We start from the raw sequence: 25,199 nt of genomic DNA on the forward strand, positions 1-25,199 counted from the left end.
ACGTTGCTCGCCAAAGCGGCTGTCCTTTGTGTTGCAAGCTCCGACATTATGCAGCCGGTGGGCGTCCTGATGACTCGCCGGTCATGGTCCGGCTGAACACCATCGACGCCAGTTTCCCGCGGCCTAGCCCGGCAAAGAGGTGGTGCCTGCCCTTGGACGGCTATTGGACCATGAGGCTTCACGGCCTGAGCGCGCCAGAGGAGTGTTGTATGTTCCCGGTGACACATGGCGATGCTGCCATGTGTAGCAAATATAACCCTCCTGAAGGAACCGGCGAGCCTCCCGCACTTGATCTGGTCAAGAGGTGGATCACGGCGAGCCTCCCGCACTTGATCTGGTCAAGAGGTGGATCACGGCCTGTATCGAAGGCCACGATCAGTGCGCCAAGAACCTGACCCCAGATGTTGTTCCGACTCGGCTTCTTGATATCAGTGACGGGACGGTGTTCCGTCTGAGATGGGAGTCACGGAGCCATACGTCACTCTCAGTCATTGCTGGGGCGATGCCTCCAGGCAGGTTACCTTAACGTCGGAGAATCAATCTCGGCTCCAACGAGGCGCCCCTATCTCAGAGCTGCCGGCCACATTTCGCGAGGCTGCAGACGTCACCCGTTACCTCGGTTACCGGTACATCTGGATCGACTCCCTATGCATCATCAAGAGCGGAGAAGGGGCTGCCGAGGACTGGGCTCGTGAAGTCCGAACCATGGCCTCGGTCTACCGAAACTGCGTCCTTAACCTGGCCGCCTCGGATGCGCAAAGCTCGGCCGATGGCATGTTTCGGCGGGGGTCCCCTGATGTAGTTAGGCCACTCTGCGCCGACATACCGGTTCCGATCTTGGAGGGGACGGCGGATTGCGCTGGCGAGTCTCAGCAGATTGTCGGCCGCATGTGTTGGTGGATTCGGAGCTTCTCGAGCGGGGCATCGGCCATTCTCCTCTAGATAAGCGAGCCTGGGTCTGCCAGGAACGCCTCCTCTCGGTACGGAAGGTCCACTTCACGCGCAGAGAGATTCTCTGGGAGTGCTGGAGTCCCCTCGCGTCCGAGTCATTCCTGTCTGGTATCGACAAGGAGCATACTCTCGTTCAGACGCACCGCACGGCCTTCGCCTACGACCCTGGCGAGCCCGGCGAGAGCGCGCTCAACTGCATGGAGTCAAACTGCACACCGTTGCTAAAGAGTCCGCCGGGGACGTGGACAGCCCATGACCGAGCGGCGCAGACGCAGCTATGGTTCGAAATACTTATAGACTATACGTTCCGTAGCCTTACGCGGGCAACTGACAAGCTCCCCGCCATCGGGGCCGTGGCACAAAGAATCGGAGAGGCCTTAAGCGATGAATATGTCGTGGGGTGCTTTCGCTCGCATCTTCCCCTGGCTCTTCTCTGGCAATATGTTGGTTCTCACGTAAAGTCATGTCGCCCGGGCTTGTCGGCGACCGGACATACATCGCACCCTCCTGGAGTTGGGCTAGCACCACCCATCCGATCAGCTTTAAACAGTGCTACATGTTCCTCGCTCGCGTCCCGGCCCCGGAGCTGGCGAAGAACCACATCGTCACGGAGGTCGTTGACGTGCATGCGGATCTGTCTGACTCCCAGAACCCTTATGGCAGAGTAACGGCAGGTTATATGGTGCTCCGCGGCCCACTCGCACCGATACCTGTCGTAACCTGTTCCGTGGTGCCCGGCGTGTCCAAGTGGGTCTGCATCAGAGGCCTTGCCAGCGCGTATCACATCCTCTACTTCGATGCAGCACTACTAGAAGCGGTGTGGAAGCGACATGTTGATAGTTCTGTCAATCTCATGCCTATCGCCTGGCGGAACTCGCCGACCATGGGGCCCACGAACCCGCTGGGAATGCAAGAATACGGACTCATTCTTCTGCACAACGATGATGGCATCTATCGCCGTATAGGCATCTTCCATGGGTCAGTCCTGTCGGACTCTGCCCAGAGTGAGGAGTGGGGCGGTTGGCCAACACCCAATTGGAGGTATCCAGAGAGGCTGGTTCGCGAAGTACGTCTAGTATGACGCCGGACGCCGTGGGACGCCGTGCCTTATGGACAGTGTTTCACCTAACCGACAATGGGGACGAGATACGGGCGTCATAACAGAACGATGGGTGTGAACAATGACCGGCAGGGTGACATGATGGTACTAGTAGTAGCTCTATGCAAGGGCGATGCTAGAAATGACGGATTCATGTCCCTGTGGTTTCAACGACCGTTCATGTCTGACGGTGGGCATCCCACCCTTCTTAGTGGTACGGCCCATCCTCGGTGTTCTACTTCATCGGGCGAATGGAAAAGTACGTGACCCGAGTATTGCAGCAGCCGAGCACTGGTCGGACCATCTGGTTTAAGAACTCCGCCAGTAAGGGGTCGCTGCCCAGTCCTTCTGCCGCCTCCAGGCCCGGTCGAGAGGGTGGATCATCAACAGGCGTGGCACACAGCAGCAGCAGCAGCAATGGCAGTCAGGGCCGGAGCCAGAGCTTGAGGGGGACGACGACACCAGGGTAGTATCTAAACGCGTCACAGGAAGAGTAGTTCCTGGAGCTGTTCTTGCAGTCGCACCACTGCTCGCTATAGATCGTCGACGAAGCGGCATTTCGCGAGCACTATCGGTCTCTCTGCTTAGACCCGCCGCCGGGGTGCTTCCGCAAGCCCAGCGCGCTCGTCGACATCATGGTCGCCCTTTGCATGCAATATGGCATGGCCTTTCTCCCTTACCACGAGACACCCGTGCCGGCTAATGGTAATAGTGGTAATGGTGGTGGTGGGGAGAGCGGGGAGAGCGAGGACGCCAGCAGCGCCGACGACGGCACTCTTGCCGGCTGGCGGCACTACCAGCGCTGCCGAGCCCTGGTTGAGGCCGAGATGGAGCGCCCGACGCTGTCGACGGTGCAGTGTCTCTCCTTCTGCGTCCTCTATCTCCGCTGTGCCAGCTTCCAGAACACGGCGCACCATCTGCTTGCCCTAGCGGTGCGCATCGCCTGCACGCTCGGCTTGTGCCGGGAGTTGCCCCCGCACATGGACATACTGCGGCCGGAGAAGGAGCTGCGGAAGCGCCTCTGGTGGACGATCTACCTCACCGAGGCCGAGACGTGCATGAAGCTCGGCCGTCCGTGGAGCACCGCCGACGGTCAGATGTCGTGCAGCCTGCCGGTCGACGATCACGCACTGGCGCTGCGGAGCGGCGGCTCCCACACGGCTTCCATCACCGTCGACGGCACCACCGTGACCTGGCTGACCTATACGCTTCAGAACGCAAAGTTGGTTCTGGCGGCGCGGGACGTGTATGTTCCCTTTACGAGCGGTGTGCGGAAGTTCTTGGCTCGAGGGGGACCACCGGCTCTAGTACATATGACGATGGTGCTGCCGCACTCGAAACCGTGGCGGCCGACGCGCTTCGCTGTGGCATGGACGGACCCGGCGGGCTGGCGGCGTGGCTGCGAGATGTGCCAACGGCCATGAAGATGCAATGCCTCGGAAATGGCCTCCCTTTCTCGACTGACCTGAGCCGTCTCGACATCGCGATGTTTGCGCCCGCATGGTTGCAGCGCCAGCGGCTGTTCCTCGAGCTCCTTTACCACACGTTCATGATCAACTTACATCGGCCCTTCATCGCCTTTCCCGCTGCTTCTAAGTCAGCGTCGTCATCTTCGGCACCCACCCCCGGCCCGCTGGCCATAGCCCACGCTACGACGGCGGCCTGCCACTGCATCGTCATCACCGCCATTCTCCGCCAGATCCTCACCGAGACGGACCTTCTCAGGGGTTGGTACGAAGCCTTCCAACAGCAGTGGAACGCTGCCACCACCATGATTGGTTTCCTGCTGGTGTCTCCCAAGAGTCCCGTCCCGTCGGGCCGCGGGCGTCCGTGCCGCCTTGGCCGATGCCATCCCGGTGTTTGAGGAATTCGGCAAGCACTACCCGCGACCTGATGGCCAAGGCCGAATTGGTGCTTTACCTTCTTGGGGCGGGTCCTACTAGTAAAGGCTGTGACAGTGACTTGAATCTGAATAAGGATGGAGCGCTCCGGAAGAACTGGTCTTGATGGCTGCTTGGATCATGGATGGAGCTATCCGGCTCTTCCACTTGATGTGTCGGCTGGCATAAGGATAGACTGGATAGTACGAGTAATGGATGGAACGAGAACATTTCTTCAAGTGAATTAAACACCAAAGCCGTTGCTCCGCCTCTGTCTTCGTCATTCAAGTCCAAGTGCACCGACATAAGTATACGGTTTAGTGTATACTAGCCAATTCGCCAGGTTGCCTGGGCCCATCTAGCACCTCATTCAGCGTGAAGCAGTATATACACATCCACGCCAAATATATCACAAGTAAAGCCATAGTTGTCGAAACGAGTCGAGTAAGGCTCGGAGTGATGGGAGACGGGTGAAGAGGGGTTAAACGTTAAGCGCCGGTAGGTAACACTGCATAAGTCTGCATCAATACTACTTCACATTTGGGAAAGTCCCGATCTTCCTTAGAAAATATCTCTAGGTATATCTCCTCTTAATTACCCCGCTCATCTCTCTGTGATGACAACTGTCGAATTCTTCAAGTTCCTTCATCGAACGGTCTTCAAATCCTCATATACACCTGAGATCACGACGTCGTGTCATGATTCCGAATCACCGTAAATACCCCCCTGTTAGTAGGAGTACTAGCGAACCTCAAGTCTGGCAGGAAGTCAAAATTACAGATCTTCCGGAACGCGCAGAGAATCGGCCAACCCAGCGCCAAGGCAGGAACTTAGCCTACGCGACATGGCCACAGCCGCCGTTTGAAAGCGCAGCTCCGGGTGGGCCCCCGAGTCCTGTGAGCCCGGGCTGGGCTGAATCCCCAACTGGACGTGAGGCAAGCCGTCCTCAAGTGACGCCATCTAGCAGTGAACCTCTACGTTTCGAGAGGCCAAACGAATCATCCCACCTGAAAGATCTGCCGTTTGCTGCGCGTCTGGCAGCGGCTGGAAAGATCCACGTCTACGCTAAGACGAGGAGTCCACGAGACTACAACATCTACCTCAGCTCCCTCCAAAGGATGGTGATATGCCAGCTGCAAAAGGAACTGGCTGAGGTGGTGCGCAAGATATATGCCAGCACGTGGGCCGATAAGGACTCCATGGATAAGGCAAAGCAGCTTTTAACAGACTATAGTATGTCTATGTCGTCTGGATATTGTTGTTCAAAACCTCTCTCTCAAGGGGGGCCGATTCATACTCGTACTGTCTTATCTAACACCAATGTCCTTGTCTATAGCCAACGCCATCCGTGACTACGACTTCATGACCGAGAAGTTGAAGCAATCGGTTGAACACGGCGAGCAGGATCCCTTTCAGATCTCCACCACCCGCACCCTAGAGGCGCTTCTAATGGACGATGCCGGGTTGATCCCGAAGGCCCAACCACCGAGCCCGCCAGAGGACCGTGCGGCGTACGAAAGGCGCCAGAACATCCTCCCAGGGGTCTCGCGCTCAGAACACCAGCAAGCATCCGACCTCGTCAGGTTTCTAGAACGTTTAGGGATGGGGCTCGGGGGTGGCGTTGCCTTGATCGTACCAATGCTTGTCATGGTGCTGCGCGACGATGTTTTGACGCAGCTTCTCACCACCACGGTAGCGACGATGCTTTTCGCTGGTATGTTGGCCATCTTTGGAAAGAATCTCAAGGGTGAGACTGTACTAGCCTCCGTGGCCGCGTACGCGGCGGTTTTGGTCGTGTTTATCGGGGCGAGTTCGTGATGAACCTGAGGTAGAAGGAGTGATATGGGACTACTATAGTAATCTAGATCGGAATAGAGTCCTGTCTATTGGTTGCAGTATGACCTTCCTCACTTGGCTCACAAACGCTTCTTCACTCAGTGAATGAGACGATCAGTTTCCATCCTCCTGATTCTCTTTTCCTCCGTTGAGACACGGCAAGTACAAGACGACTGCCTACCTACCTTACCTAGGTAGATAGTCCCAGGAGGTATGGCATCGAGCGAGTGATTAACAAGAGAATCCATGACCACTAATCTACGTGCAAATATTGCTTTCTTTATAGCAAAATTTCTTTGTTTACCTTGCCGAGTACAGGCGGAGATACTGAATGAAAAGATATTGGTATCCAAATTGAAACCAGCTCACCAGACTTGGAACTCCATGCACTCCGAAAGACTAACCTCTTCACCAATTCAAAACATTGTACAGTGTCTTCTTCGGATCTCCCTCGGTATCGACTAGGAGACTGCGGTTTCTCCTTTCAAGCGCCTCCGGCGTGTTTTGTCTCGAGAAGGCGCGGTTTATTGCCTCCGATTCCCTCCGCAGTTGAGCCCGAATAAGTGCTACAACGCCCGTGACTATTCCCAGCTTGAGTTAGACCTCATTCCAAAATGTCTCCCAAATGGAGAACGGGATAGAGCTCCCGCCGTGGGCTATAAAGTGGCGTCACTCACCTACAGCGCCAACAACCACCAATCCTGGGACAATTGTCTTCGGTGCGGATCTACCATGCATGTCAGTCCCGGTCCCAATCTTGAATTTGACAGACGAAAGGGCAGCAGAACCCACCTTGCTACTACAGCGCTGTGCATGCCCGGGTGTGCGGCCGCGGCGAGTCGCATGGTGGGGGAGAAAGGGGCTCGTCTCAACATGATGACTGGTGAACGAATCTCGCGAGATGGGAAGTAGGAGAGTTTGGATATGAGCCGAAGGTGCTGCGATGCAAATGAAAAGCGTTCGAGCCTTGGTTTGAAACCGTTTGATGTCTCACGTTGAGCCAGCTCGATCATGTTCAACTGGACAGTTAAGTCTAATATGCGACGCCCGTGAAGTGCTCTTGGCAGTTGGGATCGTGCCAAGAGCCATCTCGTGTGCTGACTGTTGGGTGATTCCGGGCCAAGGATCAAGCGACGATTGCGGCGCATCGGGTGGAATCGCACCATGGTGGTGCGACTGCACACTCTGTGGTCTGCTTCTCCACACAAGTCAACTCGAAATGCGAAAACAGAATGCTGAACTCTGGTCACATGCTGATTATTGCTTCCGGGTCTTTCCTTAAGCCAGCATCAGCCAAGGACTGAATCAGCCGCAACAGGCCATGCCCTGCAGGAAGCCCATGGGCAGAATGGAAACTGGCCTGTGAGGGTTAGGGTCATTTCCCCGCCCCCAGTTTTGTTCTGGGACCAGAGCATCACAGCTTAAGGTTTACATAAAATTTCAAGTCCAGATTGGTCACGTCGGTATGATGTGTCTTTTGTAAACCCTTTGCGAGTAAACATAGTGCCTAACAATCTCAGAAAATCTCCAGTTGCACCGTAGCCTTCCAACCTAGACACCAGCACCACGCAGACCAGAATCAGATCAACAACACATCAAGTTTTGCCTGTTGAAAAGAGAGCAAGCTGGCACGGCGTTCTATTTTGGCGGCGCCCTCATCATGCCCATCGTGCCGACAGTCTCGAATGTGCCGGTCCTCCGGGACCCGCTCGCCGACAGCACCCCTGCGGAGAGTCGGAAACCGGACGAACAAGTGGGTCATCAACCAGATCTTCGGCCATCGCGGCTCCGGCATATTGCCTTGTGCTTACGATTGCCCGATGGTCACCTTGGACTTCAAATTCTACATCGGCACTTTTCACACTCTCTGGGCCGTGGTTGCGGTATTGCTGACCTCTTGTCGCTGAGTCCGGAGCTGGCTTATGCCTCTGCACACGTTTATCCTCGGTGAGGAGTGCCGGTTGGTCATGAACCTTTTGGCTGGTGCAGTGATTAAATGCCCCATACGAGCAGTCAGTGAATAGGCGTCAGACTGACAGTATCAACTAGCCGGCGTCTTCATGTTGCTGCCTACAGCGTTCTGCAGAAGAATAATCTGTCACTATACGGCTTCCATTTCGCAGACATAGCGTACAGAGCCGGGCAAGTTCACTCAGCACGTTCATCTTGTTTCATGCCATGACCTGATGGTTTCATCTTACCTGCTTCTTACTCACAAACCGACGCTAAATGGAGTAGGTAATATTCTGTCGGACCGAGTATCTATTACCAGGATGCTTGGCAATCAGATCTCAGCCTCCCAAGACGCCACAGCATAGTAGATCAACAACCCGTTACCGGCCAGATCAGAATTCAAAGACCATGAATCGGACACGCACAAACCTTGAACGTTCTCTAGACCCGCTAGGACTTTCTCCAGGTTTGGGCGTCCACGAATCGGAGGCGGGGACTCCGTTTGAGTCAATCTCCGGGATAAATTCAACGGCGTCTCGCGTCGACATTTCGCGGGGAATCCGGGCAGGCTGAGCATTTGAATGGCAGGTCCTTGGCAGCACAGCCAATCGACGGCGGCGGTGACGGTAGAGGATTGAAAATTAAATGGGAATCTTACCAGCTGTCGGCGGTGCAACGCATCCCAGGCCCTGGTGATTAACATCATGCCAGCACGCTGTTGGCATAGCGGAGTGCAACATGGGGAGGGCGACATGGTTGGCGATGATGGGAGCCAAGAGCAGCCATCTGCCGGTAAAGGGACGCCCGTCCCAGATCCCGGGCGCCGGCCAATGGGGTCCTGAAGCGGGGCGCCACCCGGCAGTAACTGGGGTGCCGGCAACACCTCTCTCGTTCGGTGAGGGGCCGTGGGATTGATTGGGCGCATATTAAATTGCCTCTCCTTCAACACAAACATGACCGACGGTACAACTGCGGGACCTCGTCTCCGTGCTGGGCGTGCAGATCCCGACCCCGGAAAAAAAGGCATCAATCATGGGATGACGACGGCGCACTACTACCACACACACACACAGCTCACACACTCGACAGGCATGCATGATGCGGGGGAGTCTGGGGAGAAGGTGCACCCCGGATTTCCAGGGGACCGCTTTTTAATCTATCTCGCTGTGGCCGACCCAGCTCGGCGCTTGCTGGCCAAGAGTCTCCGTGTATTCTCCCCCGATGAAAGCGACGCAACGGTTGGCTGATCAATTACGAGATGATGGACCTGTGGTATGGAAAGTCGGCTCAGTCTTCCATTGCCAGTGAATGAATTTTCTTTCCCCCTTTTCTTTTCGGATATGGACGGCCCGCAAACAAGTTGGGGTGGTAGGGGGAGGCCCGGGGAACATAAAAGAAAAGGAAGAAGGACAGGATCTCCGTCCTTGAACCTCCCGCCTTCCTGACATACTCAAGCAGTCTGATCCTTCGTTCCCTGTTCTGGGCAGCACGAACTCTGCTTTCTCTCGTCACCATGAAGGCGTACCTCGAATATCTCACGGCGGCGCTGCCGCTGCTCAGCCTGGGCGCGGCTCAGGGCGTGGGCACGCAGCAGAGCGAGACGCACCCCAAGCTCACATGGAAGAAGTGCTCGGGGTCCGGGTCGTGTCAGACGGTCAACGGCGAGGTGGTGATCGACCACAACTGGCGCTGGCTGCACGACTCCAACAACAAGAACTGCTACGACGGCAACAAGTGGACCGACGCGTGCAGCTCGGCCACCGACTGCGCGTCCAAGTGCCAGCTCGAGGGCGCCAACTACGGCACCACGTACGGGGCGTCGACCAGCGGCGACGCGCTGACGCTCAAGTTCGTCACCAAGCACGAGTACGGCACCAACATCGGGTCGCGCTTCTACCTGATGAACGGCGCGTCCAAGTACCAGATGTTCACGCTCATGAACAACGAGCTCGCCTTCGACGTCGACCTCTCGACCGTCGAGTGCGGCCTCAACAGCGCCCTGTACTTTGTGGCCATGGAGGAGGACGGCGGCATGAAGAGCTACTCGAGCAACAAGGCCGGCGCCAAGTACGGCACGGGTGTAAGTTGGAGAAAATAAATACCTCCCGACGCCTATACTCACCTCCTATCTCCAACTAGTACTGCGATGCCCAATGCGCCCGTGATCTCAAGTTCGTCGGCGGCAAGGCCAACATCGAGGGCTGGAAGCCGTCCACCAACGATGCCAACGCCGGTGTCGGCCCCTACGGCGGCTGCTGTGCCGAGATTGATGTGTGGTGAGTTGCTTACCTACTTGGGCTTATTCGTAGTATTGCTAGTACTACGCCCGTAGAAGCTGACATTGTGCCAAAAAAGGGAATCCAACTCGCACTCGTTCGCCTTCACCCCGCACGGGTGCGAGAACAACAAGTACCACGTCTGCGAGGACTCGAACTGCGGCGGCACCTACTCGGACGACCGGTTCGCGGGCGACTGCGACGCCAACGGGTGCGACTACAACCCGTACCGCATGGGCAACACCGACTTCTACGGCAAGGGCAAGACGCTGGACACGAGCAAGAAGTTCACGGTGGTGACGCAGTTCCAGCAGAACAAGCTCACCCAGTTCTTCGTGCAGAACGGCCAGAAGATCGAGATCCCCGGCCCCAAGCACGAGGGCATCCAGGGCGACAGCGCCGCCATCACGCCCGAGCTGTGCTCGTCCATGTTCCAGGCCTTTGGCGACCGCGACCGCTACTCCGAGGTCGGCGGCTTCGACGCCATCAACCAGGCCCTGTCGGTGCCCATGGTGCTGGTCATGTCCATCTGGGACGACGTGAGTTCTCCTTTAAGGCAAACTATTATGTTATTTCCCGATACAACTGACACTCTCCCTCCTCTAGCACTACGCCAACATGCTCTGGCTTGACTCCAGCTACCCGCCCGAGAAGGCCGGCCAGCCCGGCGGCGACCGTGGCGACTGCCCCCAGGACTCGGGCGTTCCCTCCGATGTCGAGTCCCAGCACGCCAACGCGTACGTAGTAGTTTGCCCTATTGCTGGCCCCCGTTTCATCTTCTATGAGTTCTAGCGCTGACCATGGCTTACTTCTTTCACAGGAAGGTCGTGTGGTCTAACATCCGCTTCGGCCCGATCGGCTCGACCGTCAAAGTCTAATAAGGGGAGAAGAAACAAGGAGATCTCTCTCTCTCTTTTTCGAACATGCTGTCCCGGTTCGCCACAGCGCGTTGTTCTTTTTCGTGTTTCTTTCTCTTCTCCTCAGGTTTGCCGTGTCTTGAGGCTATGTCGCAGAGTCTATAGGATGAGTACAGTACTAGCAGTACATTACATGAATAAAAAAGGCCCGAGCATTCACAATGTGTCATCTTGTGATCAGATTTGACAGATAGTAGGCAGTGATGATCGCAAACGCGGCAAGTGGAATAGTAGTTAGTGCCTGGCCCGGGTTACGGCATCGGCTCCGGGCCCCAACATAGTATTAGGTTTCCAACCGCGTGTTAGCTTTGCTTCTTGGCCCGTACCGGTTCTGAGCTTGCTGATAGGCACGGCCGTGGTTTAGTAAACGGGGGGGCATACAGATAGCTGTCTTTGACTGAAGGAACTATTGGTTCAATCGGAGCCAGTTGTTTGATCGTTGCTGCGTCACACTACAGTGTTCTGCATGCAAGGGGCCAGCAAACGCCGCGATGGCTCCTGGGCACGAATACTGGCCCTTGCTTCTTTTCCCGGATTGATACTAATAGTACCGACTAGTAGTACTAACTCTGTTATCTTCTGGTCCAACCCGCAATCACACCCGCACATTTCACTACTCGCGCCTTGCCAGACAACAATAGCTTTGAGGCGGCCATGTACGTGATCCAAGAGATCCCCGGAAAGGGGTTCGGTCTGGTCGCCACCACGAAGATCCCTCGAGGCACGCGGATCCTGTCAGAAGAACCCATCATCACCATCCCGGAGCACGCCCTCGACATGGAGTACGTCAAGTCCAGCATCGCCAAGCAGGTCGCACGCTTGAGCCGTGCCCAACGCGAAGCCTTCCTATCGATGCCTTCGATCCACTCATATCAGACCGACGAGGAGCACTACTTGGCCATCGTGCGCACCATCGCCCTCCCGATGGGCGAGAAGGAGGACGGCCAGGACGGCGGCGGCGGCATCTTCCCCTTAGCCTGCCGCATCAACCACGCATGCGACAACAACGCGCAGAAGAACTGGAACAGCACCATCAAGCGACACACGGTCCACGCGCTGCGAGACATCGAGGCCGGCGAGGAGATCACCATCTTCTACCTCGGGCAGTTGACCAAGAGCGCCGAGCGCCAGGCCGCACTCCGCGCCAAGTTCGGCTTCGTCTGTGCCTGTCGCCTGTGCAGCCTGCCGCGCGCGGAAAGCGACGAGATTGACAAGCGGCTGGACGAGATCCAGCAACTGGAGGAGACGATCAGCCGGAGCGCCATGACCATGTCGGCCCTCTCGGCGCCTCTGCGGCAGCTCCGTTATATGGAGCGGGAGATCCAGCTGTACGGCGAAACGGGCCGGATTGACATTGGCGTCCCGCTGGCTTACTTTGATGCTGCGCAGCTCGCGCTGGCGAAAAGTGATCTCGCGCGGGGACAAATCTTTCTCAAGAGGGCGCTGGAGGGTTGGACGGACGCGTTTGGAGAGGACTGTGACCAGGTTGTGCGGTATGGCTTCCTGTTGGGTGATCCCACGAAGATGGATGTGTATGGGCTGTCTGCGAGGTGGAAGACAGCGGGGTAGGATGTTCCCGTCAACTTGTCTCCAGACGCTTTTGAGAAGTGGTTGTGGAAGAGAGAAACGGGGACGCCAAACTCGGGGCCCAGGCCGCCGCAGTTCGCGAATCTACGGGACCGCTCCGTGTTCCCGAGCTTTTCCGAGCTGCCCAACGAAGATAGCCTCGACCTTGACTTCTACGAGATGGTGGATGGGTCCACGTTGCGGCCGCGGCGTCACTGGTGCTTTTTGGCCGAGATCGTTGACATCGGGGCCGATGTCCGTCTCCGGTTCGCGGTCAGGGACGTGGACGGAGAGAAGATCGAGGTCGCCTTTCACACGCTGAAGAGAGGGATAGAATGGATCAATGACGACGTCCGTGTCGGACACACGGTTGGGATTGCGCATGCAGAGCGCCATGTCTTCGCGTTCTCGCCGCCTGGGATCAGACAGGAATATCCCAATACACTGAGGGTATGCACACATAATCCTTTCTGGATATTGGGGCTCCGCGTTTAGTTTCCTTTCCGCTGACACCAGTTGGCCACCTCCTAGATCTTTCCCGTTTCACTGCAGAGGCTGCTCCTCTTGAGTGACAGGATCGGCGAATATGCAAACACGGCCGACGGCACGAGACGCTGCCATTCTTGCGGTAAAACTGGCTCGTCGTTGATGAAGTGCGCCCGGTGCTTGATGTTCTGGTACTGCAACAAGGTAAGTACTGCTACTACTAGTACTAGTAGTAAACGGACCGGGATCCCGCATTTTCATCATGCATCGGGCTGCAAATACTAACAAGCATTCTACAACTTCCACAGGACTGCCAGAGAGTAGGCTGGAAATACGACGGTCACAAAAAGGACTGCAAGCTGCTGCAGGACTCCAAGATCAAGGGGCTGTTCATGGGTAACTGGTACGAATACAGCGGTAGAGTTGGCTTTCCTTCGGTGGTTGGCGGACAAGGAAGCTAGAACGGTACTATCAGTGCAAGCGGCGAGGCAGAAAGAGACAGCTGGCTCGCACCGCCATTCCCACGATCCACTCGATGATCATAACTACTACCGCGATGGCATTATCTAACTAGCATTAGAGGGGTATATCAACAGAGTACTCCACGCCTATCCAAAACATGCCCGTACCACTACCAGTAGTACTAATCACTATTGTGGCTCCTCAGTCTGGGATTTGCCGGTGGTTGCTAGACCGCCAAATGGCCGCCTCACAAACACGTTCTTCTCCCACCCGTCGATGTCATCAACCACCGTCTCCCGCACCAGCTCGTATTTCCCAATCTTGGGCAAAATAATCGCCCAGATCAGCCAGTAGACGCCCCCGGCCAGGATGATGCCGAACCCGACGACGCAGTGGATCCAATAGGGCAGGCTCTTGTAGATGTTCTGGCCGTTTACGGGCGGCACGAAGGGCGCAACGATGAGGTAGATGTTGCTGAGGAAGAAGAAGACCACCACGGGTAGGGTGGCGCTGATGGGCGGGTTCCAATTCCATTGCTTGCGGTTGATATAGAGGTAGATCAGGCCTGCGGCCACGAAGGCGTTGACGATGGCGAGTGGATATGAGATGAGACTAGGGAATAAAGATTAGCAATGTGGAATAGGGAACTGCGGAGACAGGGGAGCTGACTCACTTCAAGATAAAGTCGTAAGCATCGCCAGGCGGCGGAGCGAGCATGATGATGACGGACACAAGCCAGTGCTCAAACAGACCGGCGAGGGGCGCGTTGAAGGGCCGGTTGCTGGCCCACAGGCGGGAGAAGGGCAGCACGCCCTCGCGGCCCAGCTCCTGGACCAGGCGGCCCTGCGAGAAGATGACGCTGAGGACGTTGCCAAAGGCCGACAGGGCCACAAACACGGAGAGCGCGCGTTCGGCGGCGGGGCCAAACATGTTGCGGAACAGCGACGCGGCGACCAGCCTCCGGGCCTCGAGGATCTCCTCCTTGGACACGGCGGCGAAGTAGGCGATGTTGACGAACATGTACAGCACCGCGATGACGCCGATGGCCAGCGGCGCGGCGATCTTGAGCGTGCGCACGGGATTGCGCGTCTCGCTCAGCGCGTAGTTGGCGTTGCTGTAGCCGACAAAGCTCCAGATGACGTTGTACAGCGCCGTGACGACGCCGTAGGCGCTTCCGGTCGTGCCGTCGAAGGCGTGGGCGAAGTTGTGCGGGTGCTGGTCCGGCGGCAGGTAAGGGATGCGCCCGGCCAGCGCCACCCAGCCGGTGACCACGATGATGAGGATGACGACCACCTTGATGGCCCCGAGCAGGTTCTGCAGCCGGATGCCCCACTTGAGCGCCGTGCCGTGGATCAGGAAGGCGGCCGTGATGCAGGCCAGCCCGACGCCGCGCTGGTTCCACCGGTCGACGTCGACCTGCGCCGCGTGCAGGATGTACTCGCCGAAGATGACCGAGTTGCCGCTCGCCCAGCCGAGCAGCACCACGTAGCCCGTGTACAGGCACGTGGTCAGGAACTTGGGCCGGCGGTAGACGTACTCCAGGTAGTTCTTCTCGCCGCCGTTCTGCGGGATCGCCGTGCCGAACTCCAGATACACGGCCGTGCCCGCCGCCGCGATCAGCGCGCCCGCCACCCACATGAACAGCGAGAGGCCCACGCTGCCCGACAGCGCCAGGATCGAGCCCGGCGTGGCGAAGATGCCCGTGCCGATCACCCGGTTGACCACCAGGAAGGTCGCCGACACCACGCCGATCTGCCGCTTCGAGTCCCGCGCCTGCTGGAGGTGGCCTGCAAGGGGGGATGGGAAAAAAAAAAGCCCCGTCAGCAAAATCCAAAATTCGAAGATGTCAAGGCTATATGTATCATTTTCTGCTACTACTACTACTACTAGTAGTAGTAGGAGTAGTACTTGTACTTACCAACCTCGCTGTCGTGACCTTCAGGACCAGTAGTAGTAGCGGTCATGTCGTCGGTGTGGTCGTCCCCCTTCCCGGGGCCCGCCTTGTTGGCTGCTGCGAAGAACTTGGACATGGTACCGTAGCCCGTGGCTTTGGATCTGGCCATCAGGAACCTGAAAGGCGTGGGGGCGGTGCAAGGTTCTCAGGCGCAACACCAAAATTGCAGAGCTTCCCGGGCGTTCCTTTTCAAGTCCTGCGTGGAATCATCCGTCCGCCGTTTCTCATTGCATCATATCGTGTTTACTATTCGTGCCTGGCCACTCACGCGGGTATCAGCGGGATATGTACCCTAATAAGGGGCAAGGGGCGATGTTGCTGCGCGCAAAGTCGCACGAACCCTGGTCCATGGGTGGATATTGTGCGCCGAAACGGGCTTATCAGATGTCAAAATCTTCAGATTCTGGAAGCCGTGCTAATGTCGTGATCTGGCGTCATTCTGGGGCTGAAAAAAGTTTTTCTCACTGTGGGTTGGTGGCCAGGCTGCTGCTTCACACTGCTTGCTTTGCCTTGCCCAAAAATGAACAATCTGCAGGTGCTGGCAACAAATCGGATATCATTTCGTATGCCGACATTAAACAAAACTATAGCTCCAAAAATATCCAGACACGTCTTTATTACGCCGAATACCCCCAAGTTTCGCCGTCTCGGTGTGTTATTACGGTTCCTTCTCCGTGGTACGGGGCAACCCCCCTGGGACCTTCAGCTCCCCTTTATCTTCCTGCCCATTTTGCACATGATCCTTCTCGTTTATACCCTGCTTGATGCCCTCGGCCGAGGCATGTTCTTTATTGCTGCCCCCCAACGCACGGGGAAGACTCAGCGATAGCCGGCCTCCTCCGGCGCCGCCGCCGCCGTCCTCGCCGTCCTTTGCCTCCTCCTTCTGCGCCGCCTTCTCCTTCTTCTTGCGCATCTTTTTCATGACCTCGCCCGTGAGGTCCTGCTTGAGCAGCCGCTCCAGCACATCCTTCTTGCGCGTGCGCCGGTCGCCGATCGAGATGAGCACGCCCGCGGTGATGTTGGCGGCGATGGAGCAGCACAGGATCGTGGTCGTCACCGCGGTCGGCCGCCGGTCGTAGGGGATGCCCCACGTGCACACGCCCAGGCTGATCTGCAGGCAGCTGTGCAGGTCGAGCAGCACCACCACGGCGATCAGCAGCCGGAGCGGGAACGCGTGGTGCGTCTCGGTCTCGTGCGGCTTGTAGAAGGTGTGCGACTTGGCCAGCTTGGTCTGGTGGTGCACCAGCCGCGCCTGCTCCTTGTCCGAGAGCACGGGGAAGAACTCGTCCTTCTTCTCCTCTTGGTTTTCTTGCTTTTCTTGCTTCGGCTCCTGCTGCTGCGGAGGTGGGCTCTGCGCTTCAAGATCCGGCTCCACGCTGTTTCTCCCGGTCGGGAGGTCGTTGTGGTCCTGAAGATCCGGCAGCAGAAGCTTCTTGCGCAGCTTCCACGTCTTGCGGTCTGCCGCGGGATGTGTTAGGGCTTTTACTAGAACATCGCTTTATCATCAGAGAGAATCAGCGGGTTAAGTACTTACGATAGTGGGCCACAAACACCATGTGGTACGTGTCGATGGCGCGGAACGGAGCGAGGCCGTCGCCGACAATGGCAAACAGGGCGACCAGGACGTAGTCGATAACGTTGATGACATACAGTTGCTTGTCGCCGACATAAATCCAGCCGATCAAGAACAGTACCCAGGCCAGACCAAAGAGCGTAATGAGGGTTGCGTAGAGTGTCACCAGAAATCCAAGCGGCTTGCTGGCGTACTTGCCAAAGGCCTTGAACCGCTGCTTGATCTTGGACCGGCGCGAGTGCAGCATGTGCCTGACGTAGTCGTTCAGGAGCTTGATGTCCTCCTCGGACCAGCCTTCGAGCGACGTGTTCTCGGGAAGAATGGCGTACTGCGGCTCGCTCAACACTGACGACAGACTGGGGGAGCGCGCGGCTGCTGGCGCGTGCGCGGCTTCGCCTTGTTCCGCCGCGGACACGTCCTCCTTGGACGGAGGGAACGCACCGGGCATGGGCGGAAGCTGGGGCAGGTCATATGTCGGCCTGCGGTTGACCCATCTGCCGAGAGACGGCACGAAGAGAGAGTTCTGGATGTTCGTGACGGAGGTTAATGTCGATACCTCCGGGTCTGTGGGTGGCGATGTCTCGTCAGTTGGCCTGTCTCGGACAAAAAATGGGATGAGCGAGGAAGCAGATCCTTACCGACGACATCGAGGAAGTCGACGATCCTCGAATCATAGCAATCCCGTTCCGGAATTTGGTTTAGGGTTGGCCCCTGCAGGGTCTGGCCGCGTCGACGGGATCCAAAGCCAGGGAGTGTGCTGAATGCCCGCCCGGATGCCCGGCCGGATTCCCTTCCCGGTGCCGGTGCTAGTGCCGGTCCCTGCAGTAATGCGCGAGGCTGGGTTGGCGGGTGACTGTTGCCTTCAGCCAGGGTTGGCATCGCCGTGTATGCTGCCGCTGTGGGGAACGTTGGCCGCTGAGGCTCCGAGCTCGAGCGCCGGCGTTGGCCTTCGAGCGGTTCGCGCTGCGTGGTCGGGATGGGCGGCAGCACCGACGACACGCTCGGTGCCCTCAGCCTGCGCAGGCGTACTGACGACTGCCCGCGGCCGGGCGGGGGAGCGCGATCGTCCGGGGCGGCCGGGGCCCTGTCATGTTGTGAGGGTTCGGGCGGTTGCTCAGCTGTGGGTGTGACCGGGGCTACATTCTCCACAGACGATGCATCGGGGGCTGCTCCAATGTGGGCTGCGTGACCGCGATTGAAATACGGATTGTGGTCCTCAGCGGTGCTGCTTGGCCCGTCTCTTGTGCCTTCTGGCGGTGGCTCGGATGGGTCGGCCATCGTTGTTCGGGGTTGTTCGTCGTCGAAAGAGGAAAACTCTCTCGTCTCAGCTCACGCAGCAGACAAGACTAAGTAAGTAAAGTATATCCAACTGCATTTTCGACTCCTGGTGCCGTGCAATAAAGCTAAAGTTAAGGCTACAATCTACGTCGTCTCCGGTGCAATTCGGCGGACCTTGCTTTGCTGCCAAGTGTCACTGCGTTGCGCGACCGGGGTGGCGAGTGACGTCACTACTAGGCCGCACGGATCCGGCCAGAATCTGTCAAACTTTGGCCCGCTGACAGGGCTGTCAATCTGTGGGGCATAGGGAAACGACCACGACGACGGACCATTAATTTGTAGAGGACAGCTTCAGCTATCGAACCACCGAAGATGACAGTAGGGTAATGTAGGATGAAATCATGGTGTCACCCAAGATAATAATATATGGTCAGTGCCATTTATAATGTTAGACTGGATAGTTGCACATTAATTGTGTAATATACGGTATAGTGAACTTGTAATTACGCTCCCTCTTCTGTATTGATAGGCGATTTGCAACACTGTGCTAACGGTAAACTTACAGCATGTATACTACTAAGCTCCAGTTCCTTGACTTATGTCACGGGTATATCGGTAAACTTACGATCAGCTTCCCACCTCCCATGCGGTACGGTCGGTAATTACCCCTCTAAGACACAACTGCGCCGAAATAAAGTTCTGTACACGGTGTCACCTGACTTGGGATGCCTGAAATCGGTGGTCAACATTACCGTAGGCAATCTGGAAATACTAGTGAAGGTTGTCGGACTTCTGCAGGAGAAGGTTCTTCCCAGAGGTTCTGTCCCAAGCGGCATGACACAGGACGAATGCCGCGCTGAATTTGCTCTGCGCTTCCATGTAAGCTTTACGCCAGTCATGCATCCGACAGTTTTGCAATGACAATGGAATTATGGGATGATCGGACTCTCTCGAGCATTCTGTTTCGCAATCTTTTCTTGGATGGTTCATTCGATATTACACGTGTTTACATTCGAGATCATGTCGCTGCAACCATACCCTAACAGCTCTGTCATCCTTGATCTTGCGCGCTAACAATCAAACAATCAAAGCATTGGAGGAACAAACAGCCAAAGCTTGGGGGTCTCACTGCCGTGGCTATGTCAACCCTCAAGCACACAGCCCACGGGAGGCATACAGAGCCAGCTCACCGATATTGAGGCCGGCGGTTTCATGAGCTGACATGGCGCGCGGCAGGCTGCGGGCGTTGTGTTGCCCCTAATGCGGAAAGCCGATTGTTTGTCTGCCTCCTTCAACCAACTAACACGGAAGCACTGAGGCCCGCAACAAGGCTCCGTTTGTCAACCTCCAAAGCAGTCAATCATCACAGTCTTTCAATGGTCTGGGCTAACATGGCTTTGGGATATAAAATCAGCAGGATGAGGAGGCACTTGGCCACCAAACCTTCTTCCCCCTTGACTCCCAACGACTCCATCATTCCGGTCGTCTTTTTTTCAAAAGTCTTAAGACACTGTCAGTTCTTGAAACATGAACGAACAGGCTCCTGTCATGACCCGCACCAAGCCCGTCGTCATCGGACTCTACGGGGTCCCCGGCTGCGGCAAATCGACGCTGCTGCGCGAGCTGAAGCGCAAACTCGGCGAGACGCAGAAATTCTCCTTTTACGAAGGATCGGACATGATCGCCTCCCTGGTGCCCGGCGGACTGGCTGAGTTCAAGCAAGCCGACGACCAGGTCAAAGCACACTATCGTCAGTGCGCCATCAAAGCCATCGGCGAACAGAGCTGCAGCAGCGGACTGGCGGCTGTTGTCACCGGCCACTTGATGTTTTGGGACGAGGATAATGATTACCTGACAGAGATGGTATACACGCAGAGCGACCTGGACACGTACACGCACATCGTGTACGTCAACCCGGCTCCGGAGCTTGTCGTCCAGTGGCGCCAGGGGGACCTCTCACGGAACCGTCCGCCTGTTTCGGCCGAGCACATCCGCAAGTGGCAGCAGTTCGAGAAGGCCGAACTCCGACGTCTCTGCAGGGATAACGGGATCCTGTTCATCTCGGTACCTGACGCTGAGACGGTCCTGGACAGAGTGGCCGCCTTGCTGCTTGACTTCGAGCGTCACACCGAGGGCCACAATCTCGACAAAGCCGTGGACATGCTCCGCAGCGTCCTGGATCGCCATCGAGAGAAGAAGATGCAGACCACACTGGTCCTGGACGGTGATAGGACGCTTGCACCGGTAGACACCGGTCCGCTGTTCTGGAAGCTCGCTGCGAAGGGGACCGCCCCGGTTGAAGAAGACGACATTTCCTTGAAGACGCTGTTCAGCAGCCCATTGGGGTACACATACACTGCCTTCCGCCAGGCAACCTTCCTGTACGAAGAACATGTTCCCCGCGAGGACAACTTCAACCGCATGTGCGATGAGGCAGCGTCGTTTGTCCGGCTCTACCCGGAAATGGTTACCCTCTTGAAGCATGCGGAGAAGCACAGCCAGCATGTTGCGGTGGTTGTGGTGACCTGTGGTCTGCGTCGCGTCTGGGAATCCGCGTTGGCGAGGGCCGGCCTCTCAGACACTGTCCAAGTAATCGGTGGTGGCCGCCTCTCGGACGGTTTTGTTGTCACTGCTGAAGTCAAAGCGGCTTTGGTGGTCCGTCTGCGCGAGGAGTACGCCTCGTACGTCTGGGTCTTCGGAGACAGCCCCCTGGACCTGCCCATGATGCAGGAAGCGCATCAAGCAGTCGTCGTCGTGGGCAAAGAGCAAACCCGGAGCAAGACGATGGAGGAGCGGCTGCAGCATGCTATCATGGTCGATGGCCTCCGCGCCCGCCAGGCACTGCTGCCTCCCACCGCACCGCCTCGATTGGACACGGCCAGGCTCCCTGTGGTGCGGATCGCCGATGACGAGTTCCTCGCCGCCGTCGTGCGTCCGCGCAGTACCAACGATCGCATTCTGCATGCCACGGCTCGCAGCGCGGCAAAGCTGTTGATGACACCGACCCGCGACGCAAGTATTGCCGGTCCCGCTCTGAGGAAGGCCCATGCAAAAGTTGGGTGGTATCTGGCAACGGAACTGCTACCGGATGTACTTGAGACGGAAGAGTATAGCATCCCCCATGTCCAGGGGCACACCACCAGCGGACATCGCATCTCGAACGAAAACAAGGCGACCATCATCGCCCTGATGCGCGGCGGCGAGCCCATGGCCCTGGGTGTCAATGACGCCCTCCCGACCGCCATGTTTGTCCATGCCAAGAAGCCGGGCGATGTCAAGGCCGAGCATGTCAAGGGCCAGTGGGCGATCCTACTGGTCGACTCCGTGGTGAACAGCGGGGAGTCGATGGTGGAGTTCGTCCGGCGGATCCGGAGCCTCGATGCGACTGTCCCCATCGTGTGTGTTGCCGGCGTTGTCCAGGCCCTGTCGGTTCACTCTTCTCAATACCTCGGCCGGGACCTGGAGGCGGATAAAGCGCTGAGCTTGGTTGCTCTTCGTCTTTCGGACAACAAGTTCACGGGTCAGGGGGGCACTGATACGGGGAATCGTTTGTTTAACACGACCAAGATCGACTGAGCCTCTCTGTGTAAGCAGGACATGAATGTATCTTTAGATTACAGAGACTACAGTTATTGATGCGTCTAATACACCCTCTTCTCCGCCGGCGTATCATGGACGCCCGTGTCGTGGAATGGCTTAGCCGAGATGCCAGACCACGCCCGGCCGACGGCCAGCGCGATGTCGTGGTCCTTGGTAGGGAACAGCAGCTCCGACTCGCCGTCCCAGAAATGCGTGATGGACCGGTCCTGTCCCTGTTAGCTTTCTTAGCCAAGATGTGTAGCGGCAGGCGACCTACTAAACCCAGCGTCAACTTGATGACTCCGTCACCCCAGGCCGGCGTGTACGTGTATTTTGGCTCCTTGCCCCGTACCATGAGGACGACGTTGTCCGAGGCGATCTCGGCCTGGCGCATGGCGAGTCTCCCGTTCGGATTTGGTGCGCCCGTCTCGGCCACATCGCCGCATACGAAGACGTTGGGGAGTGAGTCGTCGTCGATCTGGAGCGTCGGCTTGACTCGGATATGGCCCGAAGGGGAGATGGCTTGGGGTGCTACATTGGCGATGAGACCGGATGCGGGCCGTTGTCCCGTGCAGTTGATCTAACCCTGGTGGTTAGTTGTGTCCCTTCCATCCTTATGCATACAACGTTATAGGTTGACTTACAAAACAATCGCATTCGATCCTCCGCCCGGAGCTGAGCGTGATGGACTCCCCGTCCACACTACCAAGGTCCACCCTCTCGCCGAGTACGACTTCGATGCCCAACCTCTCCAGCGCCTCCATTGTCGCCTTCTGCAGGCCGGCCCCAAAGCGATGCATTACAGCCTGCCGCGAGTGCACCAGGGTGACCGACTTGTCCGGATACTGGTCCTTGGCGTCCGTGGCCAGCTCCACGCCAGCGGCACCCCCACCCGCGACGACGATGCGGGTAGCCGCCTTAATCCGCGCCTGCATCGCCTTCAGCAGCTCGACGCCCTTTTCCTTGTCCTCGGACCCGACTCGAGACGGCAGCCCTTCGCTAGTACTATTGCCCACCGTGGATCCCGTGGCGATGATGAGGAACTCATAGGGGATCTGCTCGCCGCTGCGGAGAATAACATATCCCCTCTGCACCGACGTGACGCGGTCTCGCACCCAGCGCACCATACCCTTGGGCCCGCGAGCAAAGAAGGCCGGCGTGTAGGGGATGAACGCCTTGTGCTCGTGGCCCTCGACGACGCAGAAGCGCGGGAGCACCCACGTGAAGTGGAAGTGGCTGTGGGGCTCGACCACCACGACCCGGTACCGGCCGTTCCTGGGCAGCGAGCCCGCGAGGAAGCGCGCCGCGAAGTAGCCCGCGAAGGCAGCGCCGACGACGACGATGTTCTTCACCTCGGATGGGTCGATTGGTGGGTTTGCCGCTGGCGTCCGTGTCGTCAGGGCGGCCACCTTCTCGGACAGGATGCGTCCCAGGAGGGAGAATCCGTACCGGAAGCCATAGACGACTAGTCGGGCGAAGAGGAGGGCCTTCCGGATGCGTTCAGGTACCATGGCTGAAGATGTGAGTAGGTAGTGTTGTTGATGGAGATGGAATCTTACGCTGAGAACAGTTCGAATTGTCAAACAGCGCAAGAGGTAAGACAGCAGGGGTAGCATCAAATGCACGCGCCTGGCATCCGAATCGGTTCCAGTAAGACCGAGACCGGCGGAGACAGTCGGACTAGCTGACGGGGTTCTGCAAATTCCCCTACGGTTCGGCCATGCTGTGTACAGTAGAGTAGGTACATGGAGGTACATCAGATAGTACCTACACGACATGTCACCCTCGAAGCGAGTGGCTGGGCGCTAATGCAGGCCAAGTTATCTGATGATCTGATAATTTGTCTGGGCCGAGCCCGTGAATTTGCCGCACTCGGTCCCGCTCATTCGGCAAATTATCAGTTCGGCCGTCGGAGTTGTTTCCTCTCTGGCTGCTTTCGTCTGTGGCACCCAGCTGCAGTGACTCACGTCCGCAGTTCGTTAACTTCAATTGGGATAAGCACGGAAAGATGATCGTTGGAAGATTAATAGCCATTACTGACTGGCCCGGATGACTTAAGTTATGTCTCCTAAAATCCTTATTATCGCCGTTTCCTTTGCAGCCCAACCTTAGCAAGCACCATCCTGGACAGCTGTGCCCAGCTTGGCAGCCGAGACGAGCTCTTTCCGGCTGAAGCGCCAAGCTTGCTGAAGCTGGGGTACCCCTTTTCCTTCCACTCGTAAAATCCCATGCCGCCCGCGGCCTTGGGCATCCGCACCATGAGCGGCACCGAAACGTCCGAGTCGGTCCCCAGCAGCGCCGCCTTGTGCACGACCGTCTCCCGGAGCCTCTCGTAGCCGAACTTCTCGTACATGCCAACCGTGGTCGGCGACGCCTCAAAGTACAGCGGCAGGCCCGTGCGGTCGCACAGGTCGATGCCGAACGACACCATCACGGCGCCCGCCTTCTTGCCCTGGTGTTCGGGAGTCACGCCAATGACATGGACGTCTGGTTTGACAATGTGTTAGCTGCCACTCAACCGAAGCAGGAAAAGAAAAAGGAAAAAAAGAGGGAAAAACAAAACGGGATTGAACGCACAAATATACGGCTGCCCACCAAACAACTTCTCGCGCGCCTCCCACAGCGGCTGCAACACCTTCTCGGCCCTCTCCCGCTGCTCCCCCTCCAGCCACGGCACGCCCTCGAACTTGCGTTCCTCGTCAGCCCGCCCGGGCGGCATGTAGATGTCGAGCAGGCCCATGCCCACGATGTCCCCCGTATCCATGTCGACGCACTTGTACGTGTACTGTGTCGTGCTCTTGCGCAGCCAGTCCACCGTACCCGCCGCGTGCGCTGCCCGGAACTTGGGCGAGTCGACGCCCGAGGGAAAGAGGATCTGCAGCATGATCTCACCCATGCGGTCGTTCCGGAAGGCTGCGAAGTAGGCGTCGTAGACTTTCCGGATGTCCGGGAGGAGGGCGGGGAGCACGGCGAAGACCATCTTGTTGATGTGTGTGTGTGTGTGTGTGTGTGTGTGTGTGTGTGTGTGTGTGTGTGTTTTGGGTTAGGGGTTGTGTTTCTTTGGTAGGTAGCTTAAGAGAGTAACGAGCGGGAAGGACGAAGCAGTGGCGGGAGGGTGGTGTCGGATGTCTGGCCAGCAGACTTCAAGCAGCGGACAGTCTTACATCAAATACTTGCATGAGTTTATACGAAGTACCAGCGGCAGAAATTGACCTTCTCTTTACGAATGGCCATCCTTGACCCCAAATTCGGGGCTTTATCCAGCCGTGGCATGCAGCTCCCGCGAGACTATTGAGCAGCCACGAACGGCGGGCCCGTTGGGTCGTTGACTCTGGGCACTGGGGTACCGGTTGTGCTGTGGTTTCGGTACGTATACGCCTTAGCTGAAA

General features: G+C 57.4%; 10 protein-coding genes across 10 annotated transcripts; 4 read left to right on the forward strand and 6 right to left on the reverse strand.

Annotated features, from left to right (window-relative positions):
* Positions 1 to 456: 456 nt before the first annotated feature.
* B0T15DRAFT_512116 (heterokaryon incompatibility protein-domain-containing protein) lies at positions 457 to 5,748 on the forward strand (the record flags this gene model as incomplete). The annotated part of the gene is made up of 11 exons (XM_062867956.1): positions 457 to 892; positions 943 to 1,231; positions 1,492 to 2,017; positions 2,263 to 2,309; positions 2,441 to 2,516; positions 2,590 to 3,296; positions 3,359 to 3,876; positions 4,274 to 4,374; positions 4,695 to 5,163; positions 5,267 to 5,644; positions 5,693 to 5,748. The coding sequence occupies 11 exons, from the start codon at positions 457 to 459 to the stop codon at positions 5,746 to 5,748; spliced, it is 3,603 nt and encodes a 1,200-aa protein (XP_062719674.1).
* A 102-nt stretch (positions 5,749 to 5,850) lies between these two features.
* Positions 5,851 to 7,215, reverse strand: B0T15DRAFT_223661 (uncharacterized protein). Its single transcript, XM_062862843.1, has 4 exons — positions 6,559 to 7,215; positions 6,444 to 6,493; positions 6,171 to 6,347; positions 5,851 to 6,093 (listed from the first exon to the last, which is right to left on the reverse strand). The coding sequence occupies exons 1-3, from the start codon at positions 6,930 to 6,932 to the stop codon at positions 6,175 to 6,177; spliced, it is 597 nt and encodes a 198-aa protein (XP_062719675.1). The 5' UTR covers positions 6,933 to 7,215; the 3' UTR covers positions 5,851 to 6,093; positions 6,171 to 6,174.
* A 669-nt stretch (positions 7,216 to 7,884) lies between these two features.
* B0T15DRAFT_223680 (uncharacterized protein) lies at positions 7,885 to 8,989 on the reverse strand. Its single transcript, XM_062862844.1, has one exon. The coding sequence runs from the start codon at positions 8,744 to 8,746 to the stop codon at positions 8,051 to 8,053; it is 696 nt and encodes a 231-aa protein (XP_062719676.1). The 5' UTR covers positions 8,747 to 8,989; the 3' UTR covers positions 7,885 to 8,050.
* A 243-nt stretch (positions 8,990 to 9,232) lies between these two features.
* B0T15DRAFT_512117 (putative cellulose 1, 4-beta-cellobiosidase) lies at positions 9,233 to 10,873 on the forward strand (the record flags this gene model as incomplete). The annotated part of the gene is made up of 5 exons (XM_062867957.1): positions 9,233 to 9,799; positions 9,859 to 9,995; positions 10,075 to 10,534; positions 10,602 to 10,732; positions 10,816 to 10,873. The coding sequence occupies 5 exons, from the start codon at positions 9,233 to 9,235 to the stop codon at positions 10,871 to 10,873; spliced, it is 1,353 nt and encodes a 450-aa protein (XP_062719677.1).
* Positions 10,874 to 11,403: 530 nt separating this feature from the next.
* On the forward strand, positions 11,404 to 13,425 carry B0T15DRAFT_485695 (uncharacterized protein; the record flags this gene model as incomplete). Its single annotated transcript, XM_062866304.1, has 5 exons — positions 11,404 to 11,414; positions 11,554 to 12,442; positions 12,482 to 12,928; positions 13,010 to 13,168; positions 13,273 to 13,425. 5 exons carry the CDS (start codon positions 11,404 to 11,406, stop codon positions 13,423 to 13,425), a joined length of 1,659 nt encoding a protein of 552 aa, XP_062719678.1.
* B0T15DRAFT_567954 (amino acid permease-domain-containing protein) lies at positions 13,289 to 15,549 on the reverse strand. Its single transcript, XM_062870742.1, has 3 exons — positions 15,345 to 15,549; positions 14,100 to 15,213; positions 13,289 to 14,038 (listed from the first exon to the last, which is right to left on the reverse strand). The coding sequence occupies exons 1-3, from the start codon at positions 15,487 to 15,489 to the stop codon at positions 13,615 to 13,617; spliced, it is 1,683 nt and encodes a 560-aa protein (XP_062719679.1). The 5' UTR covers positions 15,490 to 15,549; the 3' UTR covers positions 13,289 to 13,614.
* A 367-nt stretch (positions 15,550 to 15,916) lies between these two features.
* B0T15DRAFT_534932 (uncharacterized protein) lies at positions 15,917 to 18,396 on the reverse strand. The gene is made up of 3 exons (XM_062869467.1): positions 17,592 to 18,396; positions 16,915 to 17,517; positions 15,917 to 16,838 (listed from the first exon to the last, which is right to left on the reverse strand). Exons 1-3 carry the CDS (start codon positions 18,229 to 18,231, stop codon positions 16,039 to 16,041), a joined length of 2,043 nt encoding a protein of 680 aa, XP_062719680.1. The 5' UTR covers positions 18,232 to 18,396; the 3' UTR covers positions 15,917 to 16,038.
* Positions 18,397 to 19,779: 1,383 nt separating this feature from the next.
* On the forward strand, positions 19,780 to 21,807 carry B0T15DRAFT_398808 (uracil phosphoribosyltransferase-domain-containing protein; the record flags this gene model as incomplete). The annotated part of the gene is made up of 1 exon (XM_062864972.1): positions 19,780 to 21,807. The coding sequence occupies one exon, from the start codon at positions 19,780 to 19,782 to the stop codon at positions 21,805 to 21,807; it is 2,028 nt and encodes a 675-aa protein (XP_062719681.1).
* A 65-nt stretch (positions 21,808 to 21,872) lies between these two features.
* Positions 21,873 to 23,321, reverse strand: B0T15DRAFT_494401 (uncharacterized protein; the record flags this gene model as incomplete). The annotated part of the gene is made up of 3 exons (XM_062867015.1): positions 21,873 to 22,037; positions 22,088 to 22,390; positions 22,455 to 23,321. The coding sequence occupies 3 exons, from the start codon at positions 23,319 to 23,321 to the stop codon at positions 21,873 to 21,875; spliced, it is 1,335 nt and encodes a 444-aa protein (XP_062719682.1).
* A 433-nt stretch (positions 23,322 to 23,754) lies between these two features.
* Positions 23,755 to 24,847, reverse strand: B0T15DRAFT_534937 (uncharacterized protein). Its single transcript, XM_062869468.1, has 2 exons — positions 24,388 to 24,847; positions 23,755 to 24,297 (listed from the first exon to the last, which is right to left on the reverse strand). Exons 1-2 carry the CDS (start codon positions 24,788 to 24,790, stop codon positions 23,891 to 23,893), a joined length of 810 nt encoding a protein of 269 aa, XP_062719683.1. The 5' UTR covers positions 24,791 to 24,847; the 3' UTR covers positions 23,755 to 23,890.
* Between the last annotated feature and the right edge of the window lie 352 nt (positions 24,848 to 25,199).

This window comes from Chaetomium strumarium (genome assembly GCF_033439665.1).
Source record: "Chaetomium strumarium strain CBS 333.67 chromosome Unknown B0T15scaffold_5, whole genome shotgun sequence".
In the NCBI taxonomy this organism is placed as follows: Eukaryota; Fungi; Ascomycota; class Sordariomycetes; order Sordariales; family Chaetomiaceae; genus Chaetomium; species Chaetomium strumarium.